This window comes from Acomys russatus, chromosome 12 (assembly GCF_903995435.1).
Source record: "Acomys russatus chromosome 12, mAcoRus1.1, whole genome shotgun sequence".
NCBI classification, from domain to species: domain Eukaryota; kingdom Metazoa; phylum Chordata; class Mammalia; order Rodentia; family Muridae; genus Acomys; species Acomys russatus.
In genome coordinates this window covers 48,041,777-48,066,531 of record NC_067148.1, presented here as the reverse complement: position 1 = coordinate 48,066,531, position 24,755 = coordinate 48,041,777, and the positions used below count along the sequence as shown (strand labels likewise).

At 40.6% G+C, this 24,755-nt stretch overlaps 1 protein-coding gene across 1 annotated transcript in view; it reads left to right on the top strand.

The window, feature by feature from the left end:
- LOC127196101 (uncharacterized) overlaps positions 1-24,275 on the top strand; it is a 100,524-nt gene extending 76,249 nt beyond the window's left edge. The window contains exons 8-12 of the mRNA XM_051153683.1: positions 8,887-9,044; positions 11,360-11,402; positions 13,126-13,312; positions 21,716-21,851; positions 23,819-24,275. Of these exons, the coding sequence (XP_051009640.1) occupies positions 8,887-9,044; positions 11,360-11,402; positions 13,126-13,312; positions 21,716-21,851; positions 23,819-23,918 (624 nt within the window). The 3' untranslated portion in view covers positions 23,919-24,275. The remainder of the gene's footprint in view (positions 1-8,886; positions 9,045-11,359; positions 11,403-13,125; positions 13,313-21,715; positions 21,852-23,818) is intronic.
- Positions 24,276-24,755: the final 480 nt, after the last annotated feature.

Here is a 24,755-nt window from a genome sequence, read left to right as displayed (position 1 = left end):
AAACCATCTGCACTATTTTTTCACACTGGGCAAGAAAAATGTCCTAATTGATAATGTCTGAGCCATTTACGTTACTTCTTGAGACTAAACAAAAAATTTGGTAGATATTCCTAGCCAGGACTCTAGCCATGACAAAACAATGGCTGTAAAGTTACACAGGCACTCTGACCCTTTTTCTAATCTTCATGGGGTTTCACTATGAATCAGACAATGTCTCTTCTTCTGAGGAATCTGGGAAAGGATTCTCTCTCATTTACTAAAGACACTGAATCAGCAGGCCACTATAATTTCCAGATGCACAGAGATCACCCATAGGAATTTAGTATGCATTATTTTCTCTTGCCTTGTTTACATCTATGTGCCTATTGTTTGTTGGGGTTAGGGGGTACCTTAATCTTATGGTTCTTACTTGAGAAACAATAAACTGTAATTGCAATTTGCTAATTTCATTTGATGCCTCAAGGAAAAAAAGAGAATCCTTAAGTATATGGTGATTGTCAAGGGAGTACACAGGCAAAACTTAGAGTTATAGTGAAGAATGTTCCAGAAGAGATGATTAAATAATAAAAATCAATGACGGTAGAGTTTAATTATTTTTCCACAGAAAGTAATACATACATACATACATACATACATACATACATACACACATATATAGCCACTTTACAATAAATACATATTTTCATAGCAATATCCTATATGGGTCACATGCCTATTAAACTTAATTGAGAAAATTTTTATTTAAGAAATAATCAAAGCCAGGCAGTGATGGCTTTAATCCCAGCACTTGTGAGGCAGAAACAGGCAGATCTCTGAGTTCCAGGCCAGCTTGATCTACAGAGCAAGTTCCAGGATAACCAGTGATATACAGATAAACCTTGTTTTAAAAATAAAAAAGAAAGAAATAAAAAATCAAAGGAATTTTTCAAAGAAGATCCACATAGAGCTTACATAATTCAGCACTGAGTGGCATGACACAGCCATGCTTTGTGAGAAGACAGAGATTGATGGAGGCTACAAGGACAAGATTTCAAGAAGAAAGAAATTGGGTGAAACAACAATGAAAGGGAAGGAAATGGAAATGCGGTGATGGGGAGCTTGAGCAGAGGCAGAGAGAAGAATGGTGTGAACCCACGGCGCTCCCCATTGGACTATTAATGGCATTCATAAAAATAATGGTTGGGGACCCACAGAAAGCCTCAAGTGTGTATTTCTTTTTTAATATATTTTATTAATTTATTCATATTCAAGTGTGTATTTCTGATGTTCTCCTAATATATCAGTCTGGGTTCAGACAGTAGATAGACAGAGTATAGTGACGTTTAAGATGTAGCTTAGTTGTTGGACAGCATGCATAAGTCTCTGGAAGTAATCCCAAACACAGAAAAGGAAAGAGAAAATAAGGAAGGGAGGGAAGAAGGGAAGGAAGGAAGGAGGGAGGGAGAAAGGGAGGGAGGGAAGAACAAAGGAAGGAAGGAAGGAAGGAAAGAAGGAAGGAAGGATGGATAGAAGGATGGAAGGATGGAAGGAAGGAAAAAGATTGATTTCTTTTTTGTCAGTATTTCTTTTTGAGGTCTTTAAATGGATGAAATCCTTCCAAATTATGGGGGCTACACTGCTTAACTCAAACATTCTTGATTCAAATATTAATCAGGTCTGAAAGATACATTCACACAACACTTATAATTGTTTGACCAAACAACTACTACAAAGTTAACAACATAAAAAAAAAAAAAAAGAGGCATCATACTAAGTAACTCAAACAGGAAATTTAATATAAAGAACTATTATCTACAGATATGAAAAAGTAATAAACATAAACAGGGATCCTTTTTTTTTTTTTTTTTTTTATTAATTTATTCTTGTTACATCTCAATGTTTATCCCATCCCTTGTATCCTCCCATTCCTCCCCCCCCCCTTTTCCCATTATTCCCCTCCCCTATGACTGTTCCTGAGGGGGATTACGTCCCCCTATATATTCTCATAGGGTACCAAGTCTCTTCTTGGCTACTTGCTGTCCTTCCTCTGAGTGCTACCAGGTCTCCCCCTCCAGGGGACATGGTCAAATGTGAGGCACCAGAGTACGTGAGAAAGTTGTATCACACTCTCCACTCAACTGTGGAGAATATTCTGACCATTGGCTAGATCTGGGAAGGGGTTTAAAGTTTACCTCCTGTATTGTCCTTGGCTGGTGCCTTAGTTTGAGCGGGACCCCTGGGCCCAAATCTGCCTATCATATTGTTCTACTTGTAGATTTCTAGGACCCTCTGGATCCTTTTATTTTGCTGTTCTCCCATGCGTCTCTCATTTAGAGTCATAAACAGGGATCCTTAAAGAGTATCTTAAGGCGGAAGAAACATGCCCAAGAAAGACACATTTGGAAGTGAGTGCTCAGAAATCACTGTAAAGGTTTGCTTTAGCTCACTGGATACTGGGGTGCCCAAGCAGAAAAAAATCCAATCTCTGTGGAAACAGACATAACACAAAAAGCAAAATAACAGTGCTAAGGTGAACCAAGGATGCTAAGCAGTCAAGTGTGTGATGGGTATTGGGTTGCTGATATAAGTGTGAAGTCTGGAGAATATGGGGTCTGCATCAGGGTAGCCATCAGGACTCTTGGAGCTTACATAAGCAATGGCTGATGTTTGGGCACGGGAGGAAGCCCACTGCAGTAAAGCATATGAGACATGGTATTCTACTGGATCTGGAAGCTGGTGGCAGGACACTTTTGAGTAACTCTTAGGGAAGAGAAACCAGATTCTCAAATGTCCAACCTCACAGGTCAAACAAGAGCATACAGAGCAAAAATATGGACTAGCACCCAGGTTGGAGTTGTCTGGGACTCCCTCCCATGCCATTTCTGTCCAAAGTGAGAGCCAGAAGAGCCCGAAGAAGCTAAATTTGGCCCTAGAGGGTGTCTCGGGTCCCCAGAGTTGGAAACACTCATTGTTTGGGCTCTTTGGAACATCCACAAGACTCAGGAGGATTGACACGAAAAATTATCAAAAGGTTGACAGAGAAGTTCAGTCCTCATGTAGAACTGGTTGGTGTCTGTGTCTAGAAGCCAGGAATGCAGCAGCAGAACCTATTGGGTGCTGAATATTAACACACGCAGTGAAAGGCAGAGGATTCTGCACTACCCTCAGAATAACCAAATGTCAAGGACGCAAGGAAATTTAGTATCAGGAGGAAATACCGGAACTGAAGTGAAGACTTCAAAAGAAAAGCAGAATCTTTCATGTTATCAACTAATTTCTCAAAAACAGAAAGGAAGAAAGAAAGAAAGGAAGGAAGGAAGGAAGGAAGGAAGGAAGGAAGGAAGAAGGAAAGAGCATCTGAAAAAAGAGGGTGTGGAGTCGTATTTCCCATGCTCAAAGAGGCAAAGTAAGCCTCGGCTTCGGCAGAAAACAGCTGCACCCACTGCGAACTAGAACACTCTCAACAGGGCTGAAGCATTTTTTTCACAGCATGGGCACCACGCTTAGCCAATGACCACAGCTAATGGAAACACTAGACTTGGAAAACTCCAACAATCAGAAAACTAAAGCAGAAAGAGTTAGCGTGAGTAGCGGGGAAGGACTTGCAGCTCAGTGACAGAACAGCTGCTAGGATTTGTAAGGACCTGCCTACAGGCTCCTAAACTGTGAGGAAGAAAAAAAAAAAAATAAAGAGCAATATGCCTAATCAGAAAATCAGTCTAATTCTAACATCCGGGAAGAACCTGAGTATCCAATGTGGCATCTAGTAGATGCTACAAGAACCTCAGAGTAGTGGGAGAATGGAAGGAGAAAGAAACTTATCAGTACTCAGGTTGGGAGCCCAGGCATGGCAGAGACATGGTCTCCCTTCTTGTCAACTCAGAAGTAAGGGCCTGACTCTCTGTAGTAGAGCTGGCCTCTGTCTGGGGCTGTTGGGAGCTCCTTAGTACAAACATTTATATATCATTTATGAAATGCCAGGCAATGTCTTAAACACTTAACATAAGATCAACACGTACAGTAATCCTACTTTGCAAAACAGAAAGTGAGGCACAGGATGACTATGAGGTCAATAGCAAGTCATTTAAATGACACACTGAAGAGTACAACGTGGATAAAACCCCACTTCTCAGACTGTAGAGTCCCCTCTAAAAGGAAATAGCAGGGTGGTAGTTCCCTGTAATTATGGTTTATTTCTGAGGTTTCGGGGTTTCATTACCTGCAATCTATTGTGTTTCAAAAGCCCTAAATGGAAAATTCCAGAAATAAATAATTCATGTTGTACTGCACACCTTTCTGAGTAATGTGATCTATCTTATTGTCTAACTGCATCTCATTCTGGACATAACTCATGCCCTTTGTGGTATATGTACACACTACATACTACCCACTTGTTAGTCACTTGGTAGCCATTTCAATCAGACTTCCTGTCATAGCATCATGGCTTTGGGATCATTACTTTAGTTAATTATGTTCATAATGTAGAGCGGTACTTGTGTAAATGAGTAACACAAACCCAGAAGGATCAACCTAGTCTAGTATTGTATGCCAACATTCTACATACAACACATGTAGAAAAATGTTTATAATGAGGGTTCAACACTCCCTGCTTCACACACCCACTGGAGTCCTTGGGCTGTGTCCCCTAAGGATAAGTGAGCACCAGTGTACTTTGCATTAAGTCGGGGCCCTTTAAGATAAGCATTTCATCTAAGAGTTTATTACGCAGAATGCTCTTCTTGTACCCATAGTTTTCAAGCTGCTGAGTCCAGTATGGGTGTTGAGACAGGGTCTTGATATACACCTCAAGATTTCCTTTTACTCCCTATGTAGTCCAGACTGGCCTCAAAATCATGGTAACTTGCCTCATGCCATGAATACTACAATTCAAGGCATATAGCACCATACCCAATCCCTCGTGGTTTTTTGTTTGGTTGGTTGGTTGGTTTGGTTTGGTTTGGTTTTTTGTAATGCTAAGTGTTGCATGAAAGTGGTCACACTATAAGTGTGATTTAGTTACCAAGAAAAATGGTAACAAATGAGCAGTTCAATTGAGGACATACATTTCTCTTCAAAGCTGTAGAGCTTGCGTAGCCTCAACTCAAATACTATTGGCAAACATCCCCTTAGCTAACTTTCCAGAAGAAACCTGTGTGTCTGGGCATAGCATCAGGATTTGTCCAGTGATAAGCTCCTTTAGCTGCAAGGGCTCCCAGGGCCTCCTGGAGTCTGGAGTATTGCTGCTGCCAGGAAACAACATGGTGCAGTCAGCCTGTGTTTGTCACACTGAAAACCTGATTCCCCACTTCAGGCAAACTGAAAGAGAAAGCACAAAACTCTCAGTTTGCAGCCAGTTGCCTCTGTTGATGTCACATCTGCAGCCAAGGAGTTTTACAAAAGCAGGGAAAGAGCCATAGCTCTGTGGAAAGATGAAAAACCTTGTGGCTGTACTTCAGCTTCAAACGTGAATGGCTGCAAGTTTAGAGAGGCAATGAAATTGTCTTTGTCATTTTTTAAAAATCAAAGTGAAAACAAAAATGTCAAAAGTCATGAAGCTTTACCCAGGAAGCTATTATTACTTGTAAACATAGATGTGAGTTTTCGTGCCAATTTGACTTTCTATTTTTTGTTACCTCTGTCCTGTCTTGTCTGCCTAGAAGGGGAAGATAAAACTACAAACAAATAAACAAATGCATGCATACATACATAAATACATACATACACAAATAATAGCAAATAATCTAGGGAGGGGTTTGTAGTTCCTCAAACTTCTAATTTGTCCATTATACAGAGATGGCAAAAGACAGGGAAGTGGAAGCCTTCCTCTTCCCTTCATCCTTCTCATCCATGCCCTTTATTGCTTGTCGATCCTAGGGCATGGTCAAACATGGGCAGCTTCTCAAGGCTCTCAAAGAGTAGTGGTTTTAGTTTCTGGCATGGAGAAGGTGTCCAAACTGCCACCGAGAGATAAAGGGAGCTGAGTGTCATTCAAAAGCCCTGATGGACACTCCTCAACTTGGCTCTAACCCTCAGCTTTACATCTTCTCAGTCATGCATTTTATTTGTATTTTCATGGGATACTTCAAGATAGGCTTTCTTTCTATCTAGATTAAATCCTGACTGTTTTCTTGACTCAGAATGATCTCTTTCTCCTGGTTAGAGATGCCTTTCCCTGCTTCCTCACTAGTCTGTAGATTTTCAGGGTTGTACCTGCAGATATACAATGTCCTCACATTTTTTTTTTCTCTTTGAAGACTAGGAAACCTGGCAAGAGCAAATTTCTATCATGTTCAAACAAAAATTTTGTCCAAAACAAAAATTCAAAGGCATCTGTAGGTAGGTTTATTTTAGCAGAGAATCTCACAAACACAAAATGCCCTTGTCTTTAATCTTCTGCACAAAAAAATAATAATCTATTTTAGAAGTGCATTCACTCTAGGTTAGGTTTTTGTCATCATTCTTGCTTGATGCTTCCCTATTCTGAACAGTCTGACCTTTGGAACTCATCCTGTAAAAAAATATTGTTCCTATGACAGACAAGGCCAACATTACCCAACGTCCCCTACAAAACAGCCCAAGGTCCTTTATTCTCAGTCCAGAGCTTCTGGACATCACTAAACAATTGCCATTTAGAACCCCTCAGCATCCATGCTATTTTAATCAATCGTGCACACCAGCAGCAGCTGAACCTGTGAACTGGCTCAGGAAAAGAAAGGATTTTTGTGCCTTGGACAAAAGAATACAAAGTTGTGGGGAATGCAGCCTTGAAATTTTTCATCACCCATCACAGCTAAGAGTGACTTTTGGCAGAGCTTTAGGGAAAAGATCAAACAGGACCAATTTAATAATTATTGTGAAGCCAGAAGACTGAATTTTGCTTAAGTAGATTTTTAAGGCATGCCAATAAAATAGAAGCTGAATTTCAATTGTTCTTTATCTCAAGAAAACAAGTGATTATTGAGCATGGCACCACAGTGCGGGCAGTATTAGGACTGGATTCAAAGTGGGATTAAAAGATCCCAACATCTGGATCTCACCAAGAGAGGGATTTAAAAGCCCTTGTACAGTGGAGTTGAGACAAAAGAGTAAACTGAGAAAGCACAGCTGGAGGAGGACCCACACCGGCTGCAAAGGACCAAAGTGTCACTACAACTGCTCCCAGAGACACAGCAGGCTCACCAGCAGGGGACATGAGACAGCAGCTGAGATGCACAACATGTAAGAGAAAGCAAGCCCGGTTTTAAAACCCAAACCATAAGTTTTCATTCACTTTTCTCACACACATTCCCTGAGTGTGAGCGACACTAAGGGTAAGGTCAGCATCACCTTGTCTGTATAATAGGACTGCACCAGGCAGAGTCTGTGGATATTCGCTTTCGGCAAGTGAATACACCAGTTGCCCACCAACGGGAAAAGATACTTGTGATTTACTTCTACTTCTAATTCAACTTTAAAGTGTGCCTGGAAATGTAACTGAGTCAGCAAAATGTTGAATAACACAAGCATTCACAACTGATGGCCCAAACAGTCCCCTGTATCCCAGCGATCCAAGAAGCCAGACATTTGATAGATGCAGTGTGGAAAGATGCTACTAGAAGGCAGGGCTCACATTCTGCTTCTATGCCATCCCTGCCTAGGGCTATTAGACCCAGTGATATGCACCACTGGATCTAATAGTCTTTCTTAAAAAGGTGTTGTGAAGATGAGAGATCAATAGAAGTATGAGATACTATCTGTAGTCGAAGAATATCCTTGCATTCACTAACCTATATGCCAAAGCTATGTACACAAATATTCATAGAAGTGCTACTCAAAATAGCTCCACATCAGGAAAAGAAAAACAACATCTGTCAACTTACACATGGAGAAACAGAATGATATCTCCTACAATAGAACACCATTCATTCAGTCTTCAAAAAGAAGAAAGTGATAGTTCCTGCTTCAACACAGAAGTTTAAAGACATCACACTAAGTAAAAAGAAAGAAAGAAAGAAAGAAAGAAAACCCAACAAGTTTTATGGTTCCACTTATATTAAACATGTAAGCATGCCAAATGCATAAGGACCAAAACACATCTGTTCATCTATGATTTGGGAAATGGTAATAACTGAAAGCAAATAGACTCAAAGGAAATTTAGAGGTTAATGGGGATATTCTGAAACTGGATAACAATGGTGGTTTCCTAGCTCCGGAAGTTTGCTAAAGAGCAATGCTGTGTAACTACACAGCGAGTGAAGCCATGCTACATAAGTTACAGCTCAATGCAAAGTTGGTAAAAACAGGTGTGAGTAATGACAAGGATGTTTTAAGAAATAACTATAAAGTAAACAAAAGTAAAAACTATTTACCTGTAAAATTATTTTAGTTTTACATTGATATCATAGTATGTTAAGATGTTGTCCTTTACAGAAAAACTATTCTTTGGTCTTTTTGTGCTGCTGTCTTATGATGTATTATACAGAGGTGATAAAGCAACTATCTCGTGAGTTAGGTCAGTCAGCTGCTAGAAATGATTAAGCAGGGGGCCTGACACATGGAACTCATAGTGTAGGTGCTGCCTAGAGATGTCACGTTGTTACAATGTATATTGTGTGATACAGGTTTCTTTTGATGTCCTGTTTCTGTGATGGGAAAGCTGGCATTAATAATACTTTCCCAAATGGGCATAAATAAAGCTCATATTAAGAACAGCTATTCAAAAAAAAGAACAACTGTTCAAAATGAGGTTAAAAACTCAAACAAATAATTTTGGGTATTGTGTTATATATTAAAAAGAATATAATCTGCAAAGTATGTTTTACTTTATTTTCATTTTAAAGGAAAAATAATCTATTTGAAATAATCAACATGATATTCCTTTCTTTTTCATTTTCTCCACTAACTTCGCATCTTCTTTATCGATTATAGGATGAAGGGAAGTGGCCACCTCTAGATGTAATAAAATTAGAAGGAGCAGAAATTGACATTGACAACAGCTTGGGAAAACCATTTGTGTTTAACTGTATGCCACAGTCTGGGAGTAGAATATTTTGCCTCTGTGCGACTTCAAACCAAGAGATGAAAAGGTAATTCATTCATCTCCCGCCTCTCTGGTTTTACTTTCAGTGTGAGAATCTTTCATATTCTTGGAAACACAAATAAGATAGAGAACCAAAAAAAAAAAAAAAAAAAAAATGGTAGCACATGAAGTTAAGGATGTCATTATAATTTCGATCAGAATTGTCAAAGAACACAGGCATACTCTGTTAACATTACTATTGTAACACTCCTTATTTTTTTTTAAAAGACGACAGCTCAATAATGCCGTAGCTCCTTAGCTGTCTATGGCTCTCACTGCTAACGAATTGCCAGATGTATATATTGTAAGACAGAAAACTATTGGTACAAAGATAATAAAGCATGATATGGACCAGTACCCTATAGTGAGATGAGCTAGACAGAATAATGGGGCTTTGAGTGAGGGAGACTCCGTGGATATCGGATATGCACATAATCCACAAAGAGGGTAGAAATGGGTTCTGACTATTGGACACCCACTGTGACTGTCTCCCTGCAGTAATGGAGCTCACTGGACAAGCTTGAATGAGAGGTGAGAGTGCAGAACAGAAAGCCACTGGAAAAGGTAGCCGGTAGCAGCACATCAACATTCTAGTCCTAAAGAATACCTCCTTCACCCAGCTCCAGCATTAAAGAGATTAGTAGTTCAGAAACACCTCAGGCACAAAGCATTCCATCCCTATCTGTGGAATACTGCATATTTAAGTAAATATAGAGTAAATGAATACCAGAATAATATGATGTGCACAGTATTTATTTATGTCTAATATGCCTAGACATTATTTTAAAGTTTCTGTGGATTATTTGTATAACAAAAAGCTCATCTTTGGCCCCAGAAGGAAATAAATGAAGAACACTGTGGAAGAGGAGGTGGAAAGATTATTAGATTACAAGGGACAGAATACTGGGAGTTTCCTAGTCACATCAGAAGCAATACCCATGAAGTCTCACAAACATGACTGTCCAAATGTGACCTGAACATTGATGACACAAATAGACATGCCAATGTGGATATGAAAAGGACCAAAAGGCCTCAGCCCTACACAAAAAACTATAGGCAGCTAAGGAGTGCTGAAAGTAGGAGAGCTAGTCTTTCTTGGGGAGGTAATGTTTGTTCAGTGCCAAACTATAATCACTGAAAACATACATACATCATTATATAGACTGAACAGGTTAGATGTGTGTGTGTGTGTGTGTGTGTGTGTGTGTGTGTGTGTGTGCGCGCGCGCTTATGTGTGTGCATGCAATAACAATTAGTGGAAAAAAGAGGCCATGAATTTGAAAGAGAGCATGGAGTGGTATATTGGGGGTGGGGGGTTGGAGGGAGAAAAGGGAAGGGAGAACTAAATTATAATCTCAAAAATAAAAAGTAAATAAGCAAAACAAAACATCAACTAAAATGATGGGGTATTTGTTCTTTTGAATACAAATAAAAGTTTAAAAGTTTCATAGGAGAAGACATATGGCACAGCAATTGAGAGCAGTGAGTGAGGGCTTGGGAGTGTGGGACTGAGGGAGTTATTTAGAGGAGAGGCACGAGAAGAAGAGAGAGAGAGAGGAGACAGAGAAGAGAAGAAGACGAGAGAGGAAGGAAGAGAAGGAGAAGGAGGAGAGGAGGAGGAGGAAGGAAGGAGAAGAAGAAGAAGAAGAAGAAGAAGAAGAAGAAGAGAAGAAGAAGAAGAAGAAGAAGAAGAAGAAGAAGAAGAAGAAGAAGAAGAAGAAGAAGAAGAAGAAATGGAACAGAGAAAATACACTGGACTTTGGGAAAAACAGGGAACACTGTGGTTTGATTAGAAGTTTGGGAATTTGAAACAAGACTGGAAAAGATTGGCAGACTGGGATGGGGTCAATTTGCTGATGCCAGGTTAAGGCACAAGCCTTAAGGCATACCACAAGCCTTAAGGAACACCGTAAGGCATACCAATGAAGCCAATGTCCAAAGAACAGCAAGAAAGAACTCAAGGCAATGGTCATCCACCAGTATTTCCATATTTAGTAGTCGGTGCCTTGTAGTTATTACAGCCATGCTGTTGTTAACAAATTCCAAACCTTAGAAATAGTGAATTAACTTTCTCTCAGACACCGATCAAATCATGATCGTGGGGAGATAGCACGATTTTTACTTCAGATATGCCTAAAGGAAAAGGTTTTGCCACATACTAACCTTAAATTTGCAAGAATGTGTTACCTTCAGCCAGGAGTGCTGAAATACATCTGAGGCTCAGGACTGCCCTGCCTGAACGGCAGGTTAAGCAAGAGAAGCTTCTCTGTGCGACACTACAGGGTTCCCCATGGAATGCCCTCTCCTTTCATTGTCTTCCAGGTGGCTTGAGGCAATGTACAAAGCAGCCCGTCCTATCCGCCAGGTAAGGTTTCCTCCATCCTAGTCTCTGCTTTCAGTTTGTGTTTCCTTACAGAGGAGGAAGGAGCAAGATGGTTGCCATGCTGCCCAGATCCGAGAAGGGAACTTTCAGTCCTGCTGTTCTTATTATTTTCATGAGTTTGTATGAGATTCCTCCCATCAAGACTCAGGGACAGAGTCACAAAGTTAGGTGTAATTTCTGAATTCACACAGAGCCACACCCCTTGCAAGTCCACCATGGTGATATGCTAATGCTGCTGTTTCTCTGTACTCTCAAGATCTCCAGGATATCTTGGGATGCTGCTGCTGTCTGGGTGGCTGGTCAGAGAGTGCATAGTCATCCGTTCATCTCTGTTCTATAGACCCGCTAGCTGCTATTCTTCCACATCCATGGTCTCCAACATTGGAGCAATATCATTCTGTCAGATATTTACCTATAAAATGCCAGGTGCCTTTGTTACATCATCCGACAAGCCATTAATCACTTCAGACCCTAAGGCACTAGGTAGCGCTCTTTCTGAGTTTGTGCCATAGCACATTTTGGGGAACACTGTCTTAATGCCCCCCTGTTTCACTTCATGCTGTGGATGTGATTTGTAATGATGTTATAGGTTTTACTTAATGTGATCATTCCTTCAAAAGATGGCATGAACTTATTACCTTATTTACACATCTGAGTTTGTACATTAGCAGAAATTCAGGGTGGAGATTGAATGCCCTTGCCTTGTAACTGTCCTTTAAGCACAATCGTAAGCACTGTCACATAACGAACAGCAGGACTTGTCTTTCATTTTACCTGGAACACAACACTCACCACACTCGCCCATCTCTCCAATGCACCAACCGAGATGAGCCTGGGTACTTTTAAGAGGTGTCTAGTCTGCTAATGCACTCGGAGTGTCTGCAGCAAGTGAAAAAAGTGAGCAGCCCAACTCCCAGCAGGCCCCCCACTTCACAGCACTGAATACAGAAAGCTCTGCGTTCTGCTATCTTTTCACTGCCTTGTTAAAACGAAAGGGCAAACCCAAAACCAAACAAAGAGAAACTGGCAAGCACAGGCCGGTTCTGATGAAGAGATAAAGCGCAGTGCTGCTGGCTGCGGGTCAGAGTTCTCAGAAAGAGCCTGGTTCCCAGGCCCGTGGACTGAGGGCTGCCCTCCAGGATAGAGGAGCTCCATTTATCATGAGCCTTCCACTTCAGTGACCGTGAGAGCCCGAGGCTGAAGCTGGCCTGGAGCATTTAACTTGCTCTTTTGCACAAGTCGGGGTTCAGATAAAGAAAGGCATGAACTAGGGGCTGCTGTTATTCATAGTGGACCTACCAGGAACTGGGCCTTGGAGGGAAATCCCTGTGATGTGAGAAGCAGCATTTTGGGACAGCACTTTACAAACGGGGCATTAATTACTTTTTCCTGAGGTATCTATTCTCGCTGGCTCTCTAATCCCAATCTCCTGGTTTTTGTTTTTTTGTTTGTTTGTTTGTTTTTTGTTTTTTGGCTCATACTCTTGATTTCCTCAGAACACAATAGAAGCCAAAGAGAAGTAGGCGTTCTCTACAGGCAGAGGCTAAATTTGTCTGTTACCCGAGCAGCGAGATTATATTAATAAAAGCATTTGGGACAGAGGTTCTCTAACGGCAAACCGAACTTATCCCCATGTCACTGCTGTGTGGGTCAAAGGCATCTGACGCGAGATGACTGCTTACATATCCTTGTGCTACGCCTGCAGAACCATGTCTGGGAAGATGTCACGCTGCACAACAGTAGCCTCCCACCTCTGGCCATCAAACACCCTGAATGTCTAGGCCTTCTGCATCAGCTGGAGACAAGCACAGATGAGTGGGTCCAACACTATTGCATTCTGAAGGATGGCTGCTTGTACTTCTATGCGAGCATTCGCTCCACTCAGGCGTCAGGTAAGGAATCAACGTCGCTTGAAATTGTTGTGATTACAATAGTCGGAAGAAAATCTTAGCTCTATTGAACCTTTGTAACGTCCTGGACTATTGTCTCACCTAGGAAACTATTCAGCCCACAGGGACCCTGCAGAAGAGGCCCTGTTGCACCACCACTGTTCTGTCTGTAGAGTAGAAATGCAGCCACACAGTCCGCTCAGAACAATGGCTCGCAAGTGGAGAAATAAGCAATCTACTGAGATCTGAACAGCCAGGCTAACTCTTAAGCCTGTAACTTTAGTGCCTTATACTTGTTCTCTAGAAGTTAAAACACAAACTCTGCATTCCTTTGGTCAATAATGGCTTGCAAACGGAATGCTAGTCATTTTCTGAGGTTGAAGCATCATCTTTTCCTCAGAGTATTCCTAATTTGGATGTTGGCAGTCTGCTTTTTGTGGTTGGTTTGCTCAACTTCCCACAGTTTTCTTTCCTTGCTTATAAAATGGAAATAGCATCTGAATGTTAAGCAAGAGTGCTGTGAAGAATGAGACGCTGTTATTGAAATACTACCAGCTATATGTTTAGTGGAATGAGCATAAAAGCCTACTCTCATATAATTTATATTCATTTATCACAGTTATTTTGCATTCTTATGAAGTTTTATATATATATATAATTTAAAAGATAGATATATAAAGATCATATGAATAATAAAATAATTATATCTGAAATGTACAAAAGAGCTTTCTTACATTTTAAAAAATATTCTTTAATTAATTTATTTATTTCAAATTTTGACTCCCTGGCCCCCTTCTTTCCCCTTCCAGCCCCTCCCATGTCTCTCTCTCACTGCCTCTCAAATGCATGGCCTTTTCTTCTTTAATTATTATTGTTACACATGTATTTGGCCAAGTGTGTTTGGTGTTTGTGTGTCTGTGTGTTTTCAGTGATTTCAGGACTGAACACTTAGTGCTGAATAACCAATTAGGCTTTCACCCATGGTGAAGACTGCTTCTCCCCGTCTCTTCGGTCTTTAGTTGCTTTAGCTCAGTTCAGTTTGCCAGAGTCTCTAGCTCCTTGTCTGGCTGTGGGATTCCCCCTCTACACTAGCATGTCTTTCAGTATTATCACCACGCCCGCCCTGTTCAGGCAGCCACATAGTTGAGATATGGTGGGTGAAGCTGCCCTGTTGTTTCTAGGAGACGCGATCTCACAGCAGAATTCCTGGTCCTCCAGCTCTTAAAATCTTTCTGCCCCCTGATCCATGATGTTCCCTGAGCCTTAGTAGGAGGCGTGTTGTGGATGCATCTACTGGAGCCGGTCACCCATGATCAACTAAGTACTCTCTGCATCTTGACACGTTGTGGTTTTCACTCTTTGGCAAACAGACTCTTCTTTGATGAAGAACAAGACCTGCATTCATCTGGGCATATATGGATAAGTTTTAGAATGCAATCTGCAGCCATATTGGTTTACTAAAGTGGCAGTAGGAGGCTCTCTTCTAGGGCCCATCCTTGACTTCACTAGCTCTGAGAAGTTGGCTTGGTTTCCAGCACCAGACAAAATTTCCCTCTTGTTGTACAGGATTTAACTCCAATTAGACTGCTGTGATATGAGAGGCACTATTGCAGCTTTAGGGACCTCTAGCCATACTGGTCATTGTTGTGGTCCATAGGTGTCACAGCTGGGTAGAACTATTGATTACTTCCCTCCATTGGCAGCATGCACAGCATCTTCTGGTACTATAAAAGCTAGTCCTAGGGGAGGAGGCTTTCAGGTCAGACCCAGCTTAAATCCTTTTTTCTAAATCACAGAGTAGTTTCAGCAATAATAACTTACTTTCAGTTTCTGAAAGGCAACCAAAGGGCAACAGCAATGACCTATGCTGTTTGAGGGGAGTCTCTTGGACTCTCCTGACCAATAACTCAGAAGTGGGTTTATCATGCCTGGTGCTGGATATTTTTGTTACACCCGCTATGATAATCAGGAGGAGCACTATCACCAAAAGTGTCAACTTCATTATCTTAGTCAGTTATTACTGCTATGATAGAAAACAATGATGAAAAGCAAGTCGAGAAGGTGATGGTTTCTTTATATTGCTTTCACATCACTGTTCACCATTGGAGGAAGCAAGGACAGAAACTAAAACAGACAGGAACCCGCAGGCAGGAGCTAAGGAAGAGGCCATGGAGGTGTGCTGCTTTCTGGCTTGCTCAGTCTCCTTTCTTATACAACCCAGGACCACAAGCCCAAGGACGCCATCACCACATGGTCTGGGCTCTCCTCCATTCATCACTAATTAGGAGAATGCCCTACAGGCTTACCCACAGCCTGATTTTATGGAGGCATTCTCTTAATTGAGGTTCCATCCTTTCAGATGACTTCAGCTTTGTCAAGTTGACACACAACATTCATTGAACAAGTATACGTATACTCATAGACTTATATGTATTATATGTAATTTTATATACTAAGTCCTTTTCAAGCATCTTCAGTAGTATTCATCCCTCCTTCTCATATTTCTCTATGGACCTCCTTCCTACTCACCAATGAAATCTGCTCCATTTTCATATTCTCCTATAATTTTTAATAAAGCTAATTGGTATTGTCGTATTTCCACTTGAAATTTTTGCTATTTGAATGACCATTCAATATTAGCAGTAGTGTGCATATGGAACCCAAGTCATTTGACTCCGATTTTCAGCATTACTGCTCATGTATAGCTAAGTACAGTGGACATACCAGGTAGAAAGAAATAATCTACTAAGAACTCCAACTCTTTGCATGTTTAAAGAGATAGAAAGCTCACATCACTCCATGACCCACTTTCTTCCATTCAGGATGAGCAGTGGAATGCATCCCCTCTTAATCATACTGAAGATGTTTTTTACATGACCCTGATGAATATACAGCTATGAAGAGTTAAACAGCCTCTTTCATAACTAATAGAGCAGGCTTTTCCTGGGCAGCTTACACTCTCCAACTTTAATGTATGGTAATAGAGTAAGAATTAAGGCAAACAAAACAATCAGAACTGCAGATTCATCATTGACTTAGAACATTAATTTAAAATATCAATATTACTACCAAGTCAACCAAGCTAATTTTCTTTTTTTTTAAGATTTTACTTATTTATTATTGATATAGTATTCTGCCCCCATAGTGCCTGCATGCCAGAAGAAGACACCAGATCTCATTATAGATGGTTGTGAGCCACCATGTGGTTGCTGGGATTGAACTCAGGACATTGGGAAGAATAGAGACAGTGCTTTTAACCTCTAAGCCATCTCTGCCACTCCCTCCCCAAACTAATCTTCAAGAGATTATTTCCATATATATATAAAGGGGTGTTTAAGTCTAAATTCACATGTTTCTCCAAACTCAGAAAAAAAATGTAAGGACTTCCAAACTCATTGAGGATCATGAGCTTTTTTTGAATTCCCAGAGAAACAGTAGTGGCACACATACCTTGGCAGTAACCAAGAGCTCTCTAATTCAAATTAAGATCTGATCAATAAGAGAGAGAGAGCATGTCTGCTACTGGACACCTATCTAACTACTCAAAGCTAGTGAAATTGTGTGTATTGGAGGAGAGCCTACAAACCTACTTTATTAAAAGAGCATAGTCCCTAACAATCTACAAACATTTGCCTTTTGCATTAGTCGGGGCTATGAGTGTGTGTGTGTTAAAGATTTATATATGTATATGTGTGTGTGTCATAACTATGCTTAACATAATTTAACTATCTCATGTATAACTATAAATGAATTATAAATTTTAAAATAGGTGGCAAAGTCTCTTGAGGGACATTCTATTAACATCACAAACTTTAAATATTATAACCACTGATATTCTCAGAACCAATGTTATAACACATGATAAATGGGAGAGAAAAGACAAATATCTATATGAACACACTCTTAACAAAATATGACAGAAACACTCATGTCACTTATAATCTGTGTTTCTTCATTTGGCCCCATGCCCTTAGCAGGTATTTATAACCACTTTCCTCTACAACCGATTCTGCATTTCCTCCACCATCAGCAAGCCCTTCAGCAGGTCTTGGTCTTTTCCTAGAGAAATGACCCACACCAATATAGTGAATATATGTCCAAAGGTTTTTTTCCAAGAGGGTTTTATTAGACTGGCTTACACAGTACAGTGTGGAGAGTCCAGCTGTGGGTGGAGAGTCCAGCTGTGGCTGCTTCACACTGGGGATGCTGAGAACCCAGCAGCTGCTCAAGCAAGGAGACTGGGTCCTTCCTCAGTCCCAGTCAGCTGCTGGAGGTGTGGATGATTCCTGAGGGCCACTGGTCTTCAGTCCACACTGGAAGGCCAAAGAAGCTGAGTTCTGATGTCAATGAAAGTGACAGCAGCAACAACTCACCACCAAGAGATGACAGCAAGCGGGCACAGAAGCAAAAGACCTTTCCCCTTGGGCTTCCTCATGCCAGTGCTATTGCCAGAAATTGCCCACCATATATGGAGGGGTCTTCTCAGCTCAGCCCTGAGGAAGAAATCATAACCTAATCTAGATAGGCATTCACAGGTGTGCTGAGAGACATGTCTCACAGATGGGTCTAGAATCTTCAAGTTGCCAATATGAACCCCACCAGAAAAGAAAGAGTACATAGAATTCCAGTATTCATCTTTGATTCTTCCTAGAGATGCTAAAGAAATGACATTTGACCCGTTCTAATCTAGAATTCTTGCTATGCCTGTGTTCAAAAAGTTCCGCTTAGCTCTAATACAACTTACAAGTCCCTGTAGCTTTCTTCCTGGGGGAGTGATAACACTGAGCTAGACCCTGGTTACCTTTTACAACAGGGTTTCTAATGCCGAAGGCCCTGGTTCTGTTTCTAAGCCATGTAATCAGTGCAGTCAGTTGTGACTATTTTTTAAAGAACTGAATAGAAAACATGGCACACACTAATGACACTAAGGAGTACAAGCCTAATGTCCTGAGTTCTGCCCCCAGAAACCATGAAAGGAGAAAGCAAACTCGAAACAGTTGTCCTCTGTCGTCCACGTGCCTGATAGTCTCTCTTTCTCTCATATATGTGAAATATATATAATATACTGCATTCACAAACACACATACTAATTAATAAATACACTTATTTTTAAATGAAAAAAAAACATTGTATAATTCCTCACAAACTTCTGCTCAATTATATGAAAACATGCAATAATATTCACTTATTAGACCTATGGATCACGACCAAAATAATTAAAACAAAACTTATATGCCAAAGTCTTTAGTCTCTGTATACATGCCTGCTCCAATGGTGACTTTTATGTCAGATCTTAAAACAGGGAATATAAAGCTAGTTACTGCTTTCGAATTACCACCGTAACACACATGGTATTCTTTGCTTCATGCTTCTGACTTAGCATCTGAGTTTCTTTACTGCTTTATATATTTTAACTCGTTTTCATTGTTAACACACTGGTTCTTCTTCAGAGCTGGGAGACCTCATATGTTACCTGTTCCTAGACATAGTTGTAATTTTACTGACATGGAATTCTCTTTTACCCACAGCACAAAAGTACAGAGAACAACAAAACAAGAGAAAAGACAAAAGTAAAAAGAGAGGGGAGAGCTAGCTGTAGAGACCAGTGTAGCCCTGGTTTTCAGTGCGAACCGTATTAGGCACTATCCACATTTTGTCCTTTCAATTGGGTATGTATGCCTCTAGTGTGCAATAGAGGGGTTGGAGAGACGTCCCCTTGGTCCCCGGGAGGCTACCTTTGCTTTCACATCAAAAGAGGAACTTGTCCTTTAGCAAAATGAACTACTTGGTCTCATGCATCTGCTAATATTAAGGCTATTTCAGAAGAGCCTTGGTCAAGGACTTTTACCTAAGGCTGGGGCTCTTGGCAGTCTCTCCCCATCCCCTTTTATCTCTCCCCAGCAAAATCTAGATGTGACAAATTATGACTGTCCACCATTGTTTGTTACTAAATCCCTCCAAGGTCTGTGAGCACTTCTCAGAGAGATTATTCTACAGTTAATGGGGTGTAGAATGGCTGCACAGTTCATTCAGCCAACAATGGACTGGACTGATAATTACTGTTACTAACCTAACAAAGAGGCATGGACCCAGAGAATCTTCCTTTAACAAGGTGCTGGGGTTACAGCCACAAGCTTCATGGCCACTTAGGCCCGGCAAGTGGCTAGAAAAATGGCTACAAGGCTTTGTTACTTGCACTCAAAATATTTTTTTACATTCTTTTATATTTTTATATCTTTGTTTTTACTGTTTCATACATATACATTGTGCATTCTGGCTATACATTTTGGGGTAGTCTGAATGGGATGTGTCCACTAAACTTCAGGCATTTGAACACTCGGTCTCTATTTATTAGTTTTGTTTGGGTATGGTTAGGAGGTGTGGCCTTGACGGAGAAAGTGTATCACTGGGGCGGGCTTTGAAGTTCAGAAGCTATTACAGTTCCCAATTATCTCTCTCTGTTTCCTGTTTGTGGTTCAAGGTTTAGCTCTTAGCTTTCCGCTCCAGCCACCCGCTGTGCTGCTCTTCCCCATTGCTAGGGAGCATGACCCTGTGGGACCAAAAGCCTCCAATAAACTCTTTATGATTTGAGTTGACTTGCTCATGGCACTTTATCATAGCAATAGAAAAACAGCTGATACGCAGATGGATTCTTTCTTATCCTCCTCCCTCCACACCAACCCACATACCTTTCTTCCACCACACTTTTGTGTCTTTTGGTTTGGTGACCTGCTGATGTTATCATCCAGCATTGTCCCCACCAGCAGAGGTGTGGAGCCATCCACTGGACCGTGTAATGCTTACCCCATTGAAGACAATGACTTGCCTTGTCCAAGAGAGTCTTAGCTGCCATCAGTTAGTAAGCATGGAGGTAAAGTGTGCTAGGTCCCTGCAACAAAACATCACACTACCACTAAAAGGAATAAAGCACCAATATCTAATATGGTATGTAATATAGATGAATCCTGAAAACATTATGGTAAGTGAAAGAGAACAGACAAAGAAAAAAGGGTATGTGCTGTGTGGTTGCTTTTCTAGTAGGTGCTGCAGGGAAAATAGCAAATACAGAGAGATGGAGAGTGGGTAGGGATTTCTATCAGCCGGGCTGGCACCTGAGCTAAGGAGTGACTGCTCATGGTGTGGTGTTTCTTTCCGATGTGAGGAAAGTAATACTGATGGATACACAAATATCATAAGTAGAGTAAGGCCACCAGTCTGGGAGCTTATGGTGAGTCAGTGATGCGGTTCTAAGCTGTTTTCCATCCTATGCACCCCTCGTCCATCAGGCTGTCTCAAGAGTGGTATCACCCTATTGGTAAACACCATACCACTGATGCTGACTGAATTGGAAAGAAAAATCCTGTTCTTTTCTGAAGTCAATGTTTTCTTTTGACGTCCAAAATGGACTCTTTTCAAAGGAAAATAAAAATTAAATTTAATATCGCCTTTCATATCCTCCATAAAAATTAAAAAGCACCCCCTACCTAATTTCTAAGGTTTAAAACCCTTCATTCTGCATAAATGAAAACATCTGTCTTCTTCACATGGCTAATGGTGAATGTGACTGACCAGAAGCCAGAGTCAACACTACTCAAATCTCCTTTCCATATTTCCATGCCATCAGTGCATAGGCTCTTAAGAGCAGTGTGGTGTTTTCTTGTTTGCTTTTTTTAGTGAAGTGCATGGTGGTCACAGCTGGAGGTGCTAGGGGATGAGAGCAAGGCTACACAGGAGGAGTGGATCTCTAAACATCCTGTCACTATTATAACTGATAATGCCTGAGACTCTGTATAAGATTGGGCAACCAGAGGAGAAGAAACAGTCCACCTCAAAATGGAAACAAAATTCAGACCAACCAGGTCCTTAGATTTAAAGGACCATGAGAGGAAAATTACTTTTTATAATTAGTCATCTATTCTCATTGCTAATTCAAGTTAGCATTTTCGTATCACCCTCTAGGTTCATGTTTTAAGTGGGATTTGCAGTATATACACAAATGGGTGAGAATCTGTGTGGGTTGTAGAAACTGCCTGCAGCCTTCACCATGCTTCAGGAAGTATGTTTTAATGACTCTGCCCCAAGAAATACTATTTAATTTTCTTCTTATATGGTATTACAGCTGTTCCTCTTTGATAATGGAAATTTTATTTCAAACCTACGTCCTTCTGGTAAAGAAGCTTATCCAAGCACAGAGTTTGAAAAGATAAACACTTATCATTTACAAATGGAACCAAGAAGTTCTAATTCTGCTGCCAGCCTTGCTACTGGATGCTAATCAGTGTGGGGCTATTCATCTGGAAAAGCAGTCCTTTCACACATAGAATTTTAACACCTTTCCTGACACCTTTTCCTCCTTACTTTCCCTGTTCTCACTTGTTCTCGCCTCTTTGCTTTCACCCTGTGCAGGTGGCCTATATCTTCAAGGATATAGGGTGACTGAACAGACCCACGGCTTTGAGCAATCCGTAATTGAACTCAAGCCTTCATCAGAAGAGTTCAAGACTTTCTATTTCTGTGCAGAAAATAAAACAGAAAACCAGCGGTAAGCCAGGACCTCCTCTTCCGCCTTCTGTTTATCAGTGTCGACAAGAGGTCAGCCAAGAGCTCCCCCTCCTCCCTCTGTGTCAGCCTTGACAAACAAACCCATCCCCTTACTTCCCAGCTCCATTCCCTAAGGGCAATCCATCCTTTCTTTGCAAGTTTCATACTTACTATTCTCCAGGATTATTTTTCTTTCATCCCTTTTGTTTTTTGGGTTTTTTGTTTTTTTTTTTTTTTTTTTTTTTTTTTTTTTTTTTTTGTGACTTCTCTAGAGATACTTTTTCCCCTCAAAGGAAGACATGATAACCTGAATTCCTCCCAAGACAGTGAGTAACTCTGGCTTCAACATTAACACACACACACACACACACACACACACACACACACACACACACCATTTACAATTTGTAAATATTCCATAGATTTTAAAATTATATTTAGCATATCTTACTTGAGTAAAACATAGATTTGTCAGTTGATCTCTTGTCACATAGCTTGCATTGACATTTATAGTTGGTTGGTTGTTTTATTATAAGCCACTGTAGGACATAAAGCTGATTTAATCTGTACTGTGTTCAGTCTTGGGTTGTCATTCACAAACACTTCATTCAAATGGTTATGAAATATAAGAGTGGTGACATCACTAGACACAACACAGTGGGAAGGAGTCACTCAGCACCAACTTCCTCCTTTCCAATCTCCCCAAAATGCCCATGTCCTCTATCTCCGTCTGGACTCTAACCTGCATCACTGTAATCTCCCACATGTCCCAGGCCTTTTATTACAACTCCAAAGTTCCCATAAAGAAATTCCTTAGTAAAGCCACTACATGACCTGATATAACATTTAAGGGACATATATAAGAAATTGTGGTTTAAACACAAAGAAACACAACTCCAAAAGTGGGGTTTTTAGGGAATCTCCCTCACAAAGAGACTTAGGCAAGAGATTAAGGACCTCATCTGCCTTTTCCCTTTATGTAAACATTGTTGGTGGCTCTCCTTTGGAGGAAGCACTGGCTTAGGAGGCAGGCAGGTTACTGCTAGGTGTGTTGCCAGGACTCTCTTCCTGGACAGCTGGCAAGCAGATGACGGGAAGCCTACAGCTAGCACACTGAAGCAAGGGTCACTGAAACTGATCTACGTCCCATATGATAAAACCTACTGGTTTCTCTGTTACAGCAGGCTGAACAGTTGGGGCTGACTGTCAGGTCCATGGGGACTTTATTTATTTATTTATTTATTTATTTATTTATTTATTTAATAGTAAAAAAACCTATATTGAGCCACTGGGGAAATAACTTAGATCTGCATGTTATTCCACTTACCCCTAAAGTAAGTTTAGAAAGTGATAAAAAATTATAGTCCAGAGACCCACAGATTCATTTGTGATTCTGAGACCATCCTGAGGCTGTTGGAAATACTCTTGGGTAACTGTGTCTGCTTGTTATTCGTGGTAGTTTAGTATACAGCACCTGACCTTAGAAACAAGGTTTCATAAAACATTGTCCAAGAAAATGAAAGAGAGAGAGAAAAGGAGAATTAACTAGAAGGTTGTGTGGTTTCTGGAGAATTAACTAGAAGGTTGTGTGGTTTCTGGGATTTAACATAAAGAAATTTTTTTTGCTAAAATAGCAATGTTTATTAAATGTTTGATCAACAAAGTTTAAAATTAAATGAAAGCAACAAACTACTCTTAGCCATGTTAAAGCCATATAGTTCCACTGATCACAATTTATGCACATCTTCCTCTCTTCTATGCCCCTCGCTTTCATTGCTGAGCCTTCTCTGTATTTCACCTTCTCGCTCAACCCGAAATCCATAGAGCATGTTTTTTTCCCATTAATTCCGAACTAAATAGCCAAGAGTAACAATTAGAAAATAAATTAAAGAATTCTGTCACATCTTACCTCCCCAGGGCCTGCCTGACAGACCTAATGATCTGTTCTATGATTTCTTTTTCTTGCAGCTGGATCACAGCTTTGAAAACATCTATCAAAAAATGGCTTCCTTTGGACCAAGCTATTCAAGAGTTCATGAACCGACCTCTAGAGGAGACCAGAATGTGAAAGAAACTCCAATTAAAAAGACAGATTCCACAAGGCCGTTCCCAGCTTGAGGAAAGAAGTGAAACACTTCTTTCCCAACGCTCTGAAACGCAGTTTTTCAAATGGATCTACTTCTTATGCATTAAAACCTGGAACCACTCGCCACCATCAGCGTTCAAGCATTGCACTTACATTATAGCCGAGGCTGCTTACATGTACACCAGGGTACCCCCAGCACCCTACCTCCAGCTCTTGAAGACATAAATGAACATGTATTTGTCTCATTTTTTAATACTCTTTGCTAAATGTTTCATTCAGTACTTTGGCCGCAAACCTCAAGGGAAATCTTTGGGCCAGGACACAGGACATTAGAGAAAACTAAAATCATGAGAATGATGTTTCTTACAAGATAAGCACTTCGGCCAAAGGAGGTCATCTCATCAGGTTCTCTTATAAGGAACGCTACCCCCAGGCCTTCATAGGTGGAGTTCTACTAAATAATTTTTAGATGTTATTATTTAAAAATCCATAAAATAAGGAAATAGACTGACACTATAGGAGACACTTCAAAGGCATGGATCTGATTCAGCGTGTAAATTTCTACAAGACTAAAATTAACCAAGAACTCATTGTTCTAGACCTAGAAAACAAAATTTGAAGAAAGTAAAAAGAAGCCTTGGCTGTATTTCTTAGTGCAGTGGTTCCTACTGCTGAGGAGGAGTGCTGAGGAGGGCGCGATGCATTTTGGAAGTCCCACATGCTGGACATAGACCATGGGTTTCGTGTTCACCTGTTAAGATTCAAATACCCTGAAGCTACTCAGAATGCAAAAGCAAGCCGGTCCTGTCACAAAAAATG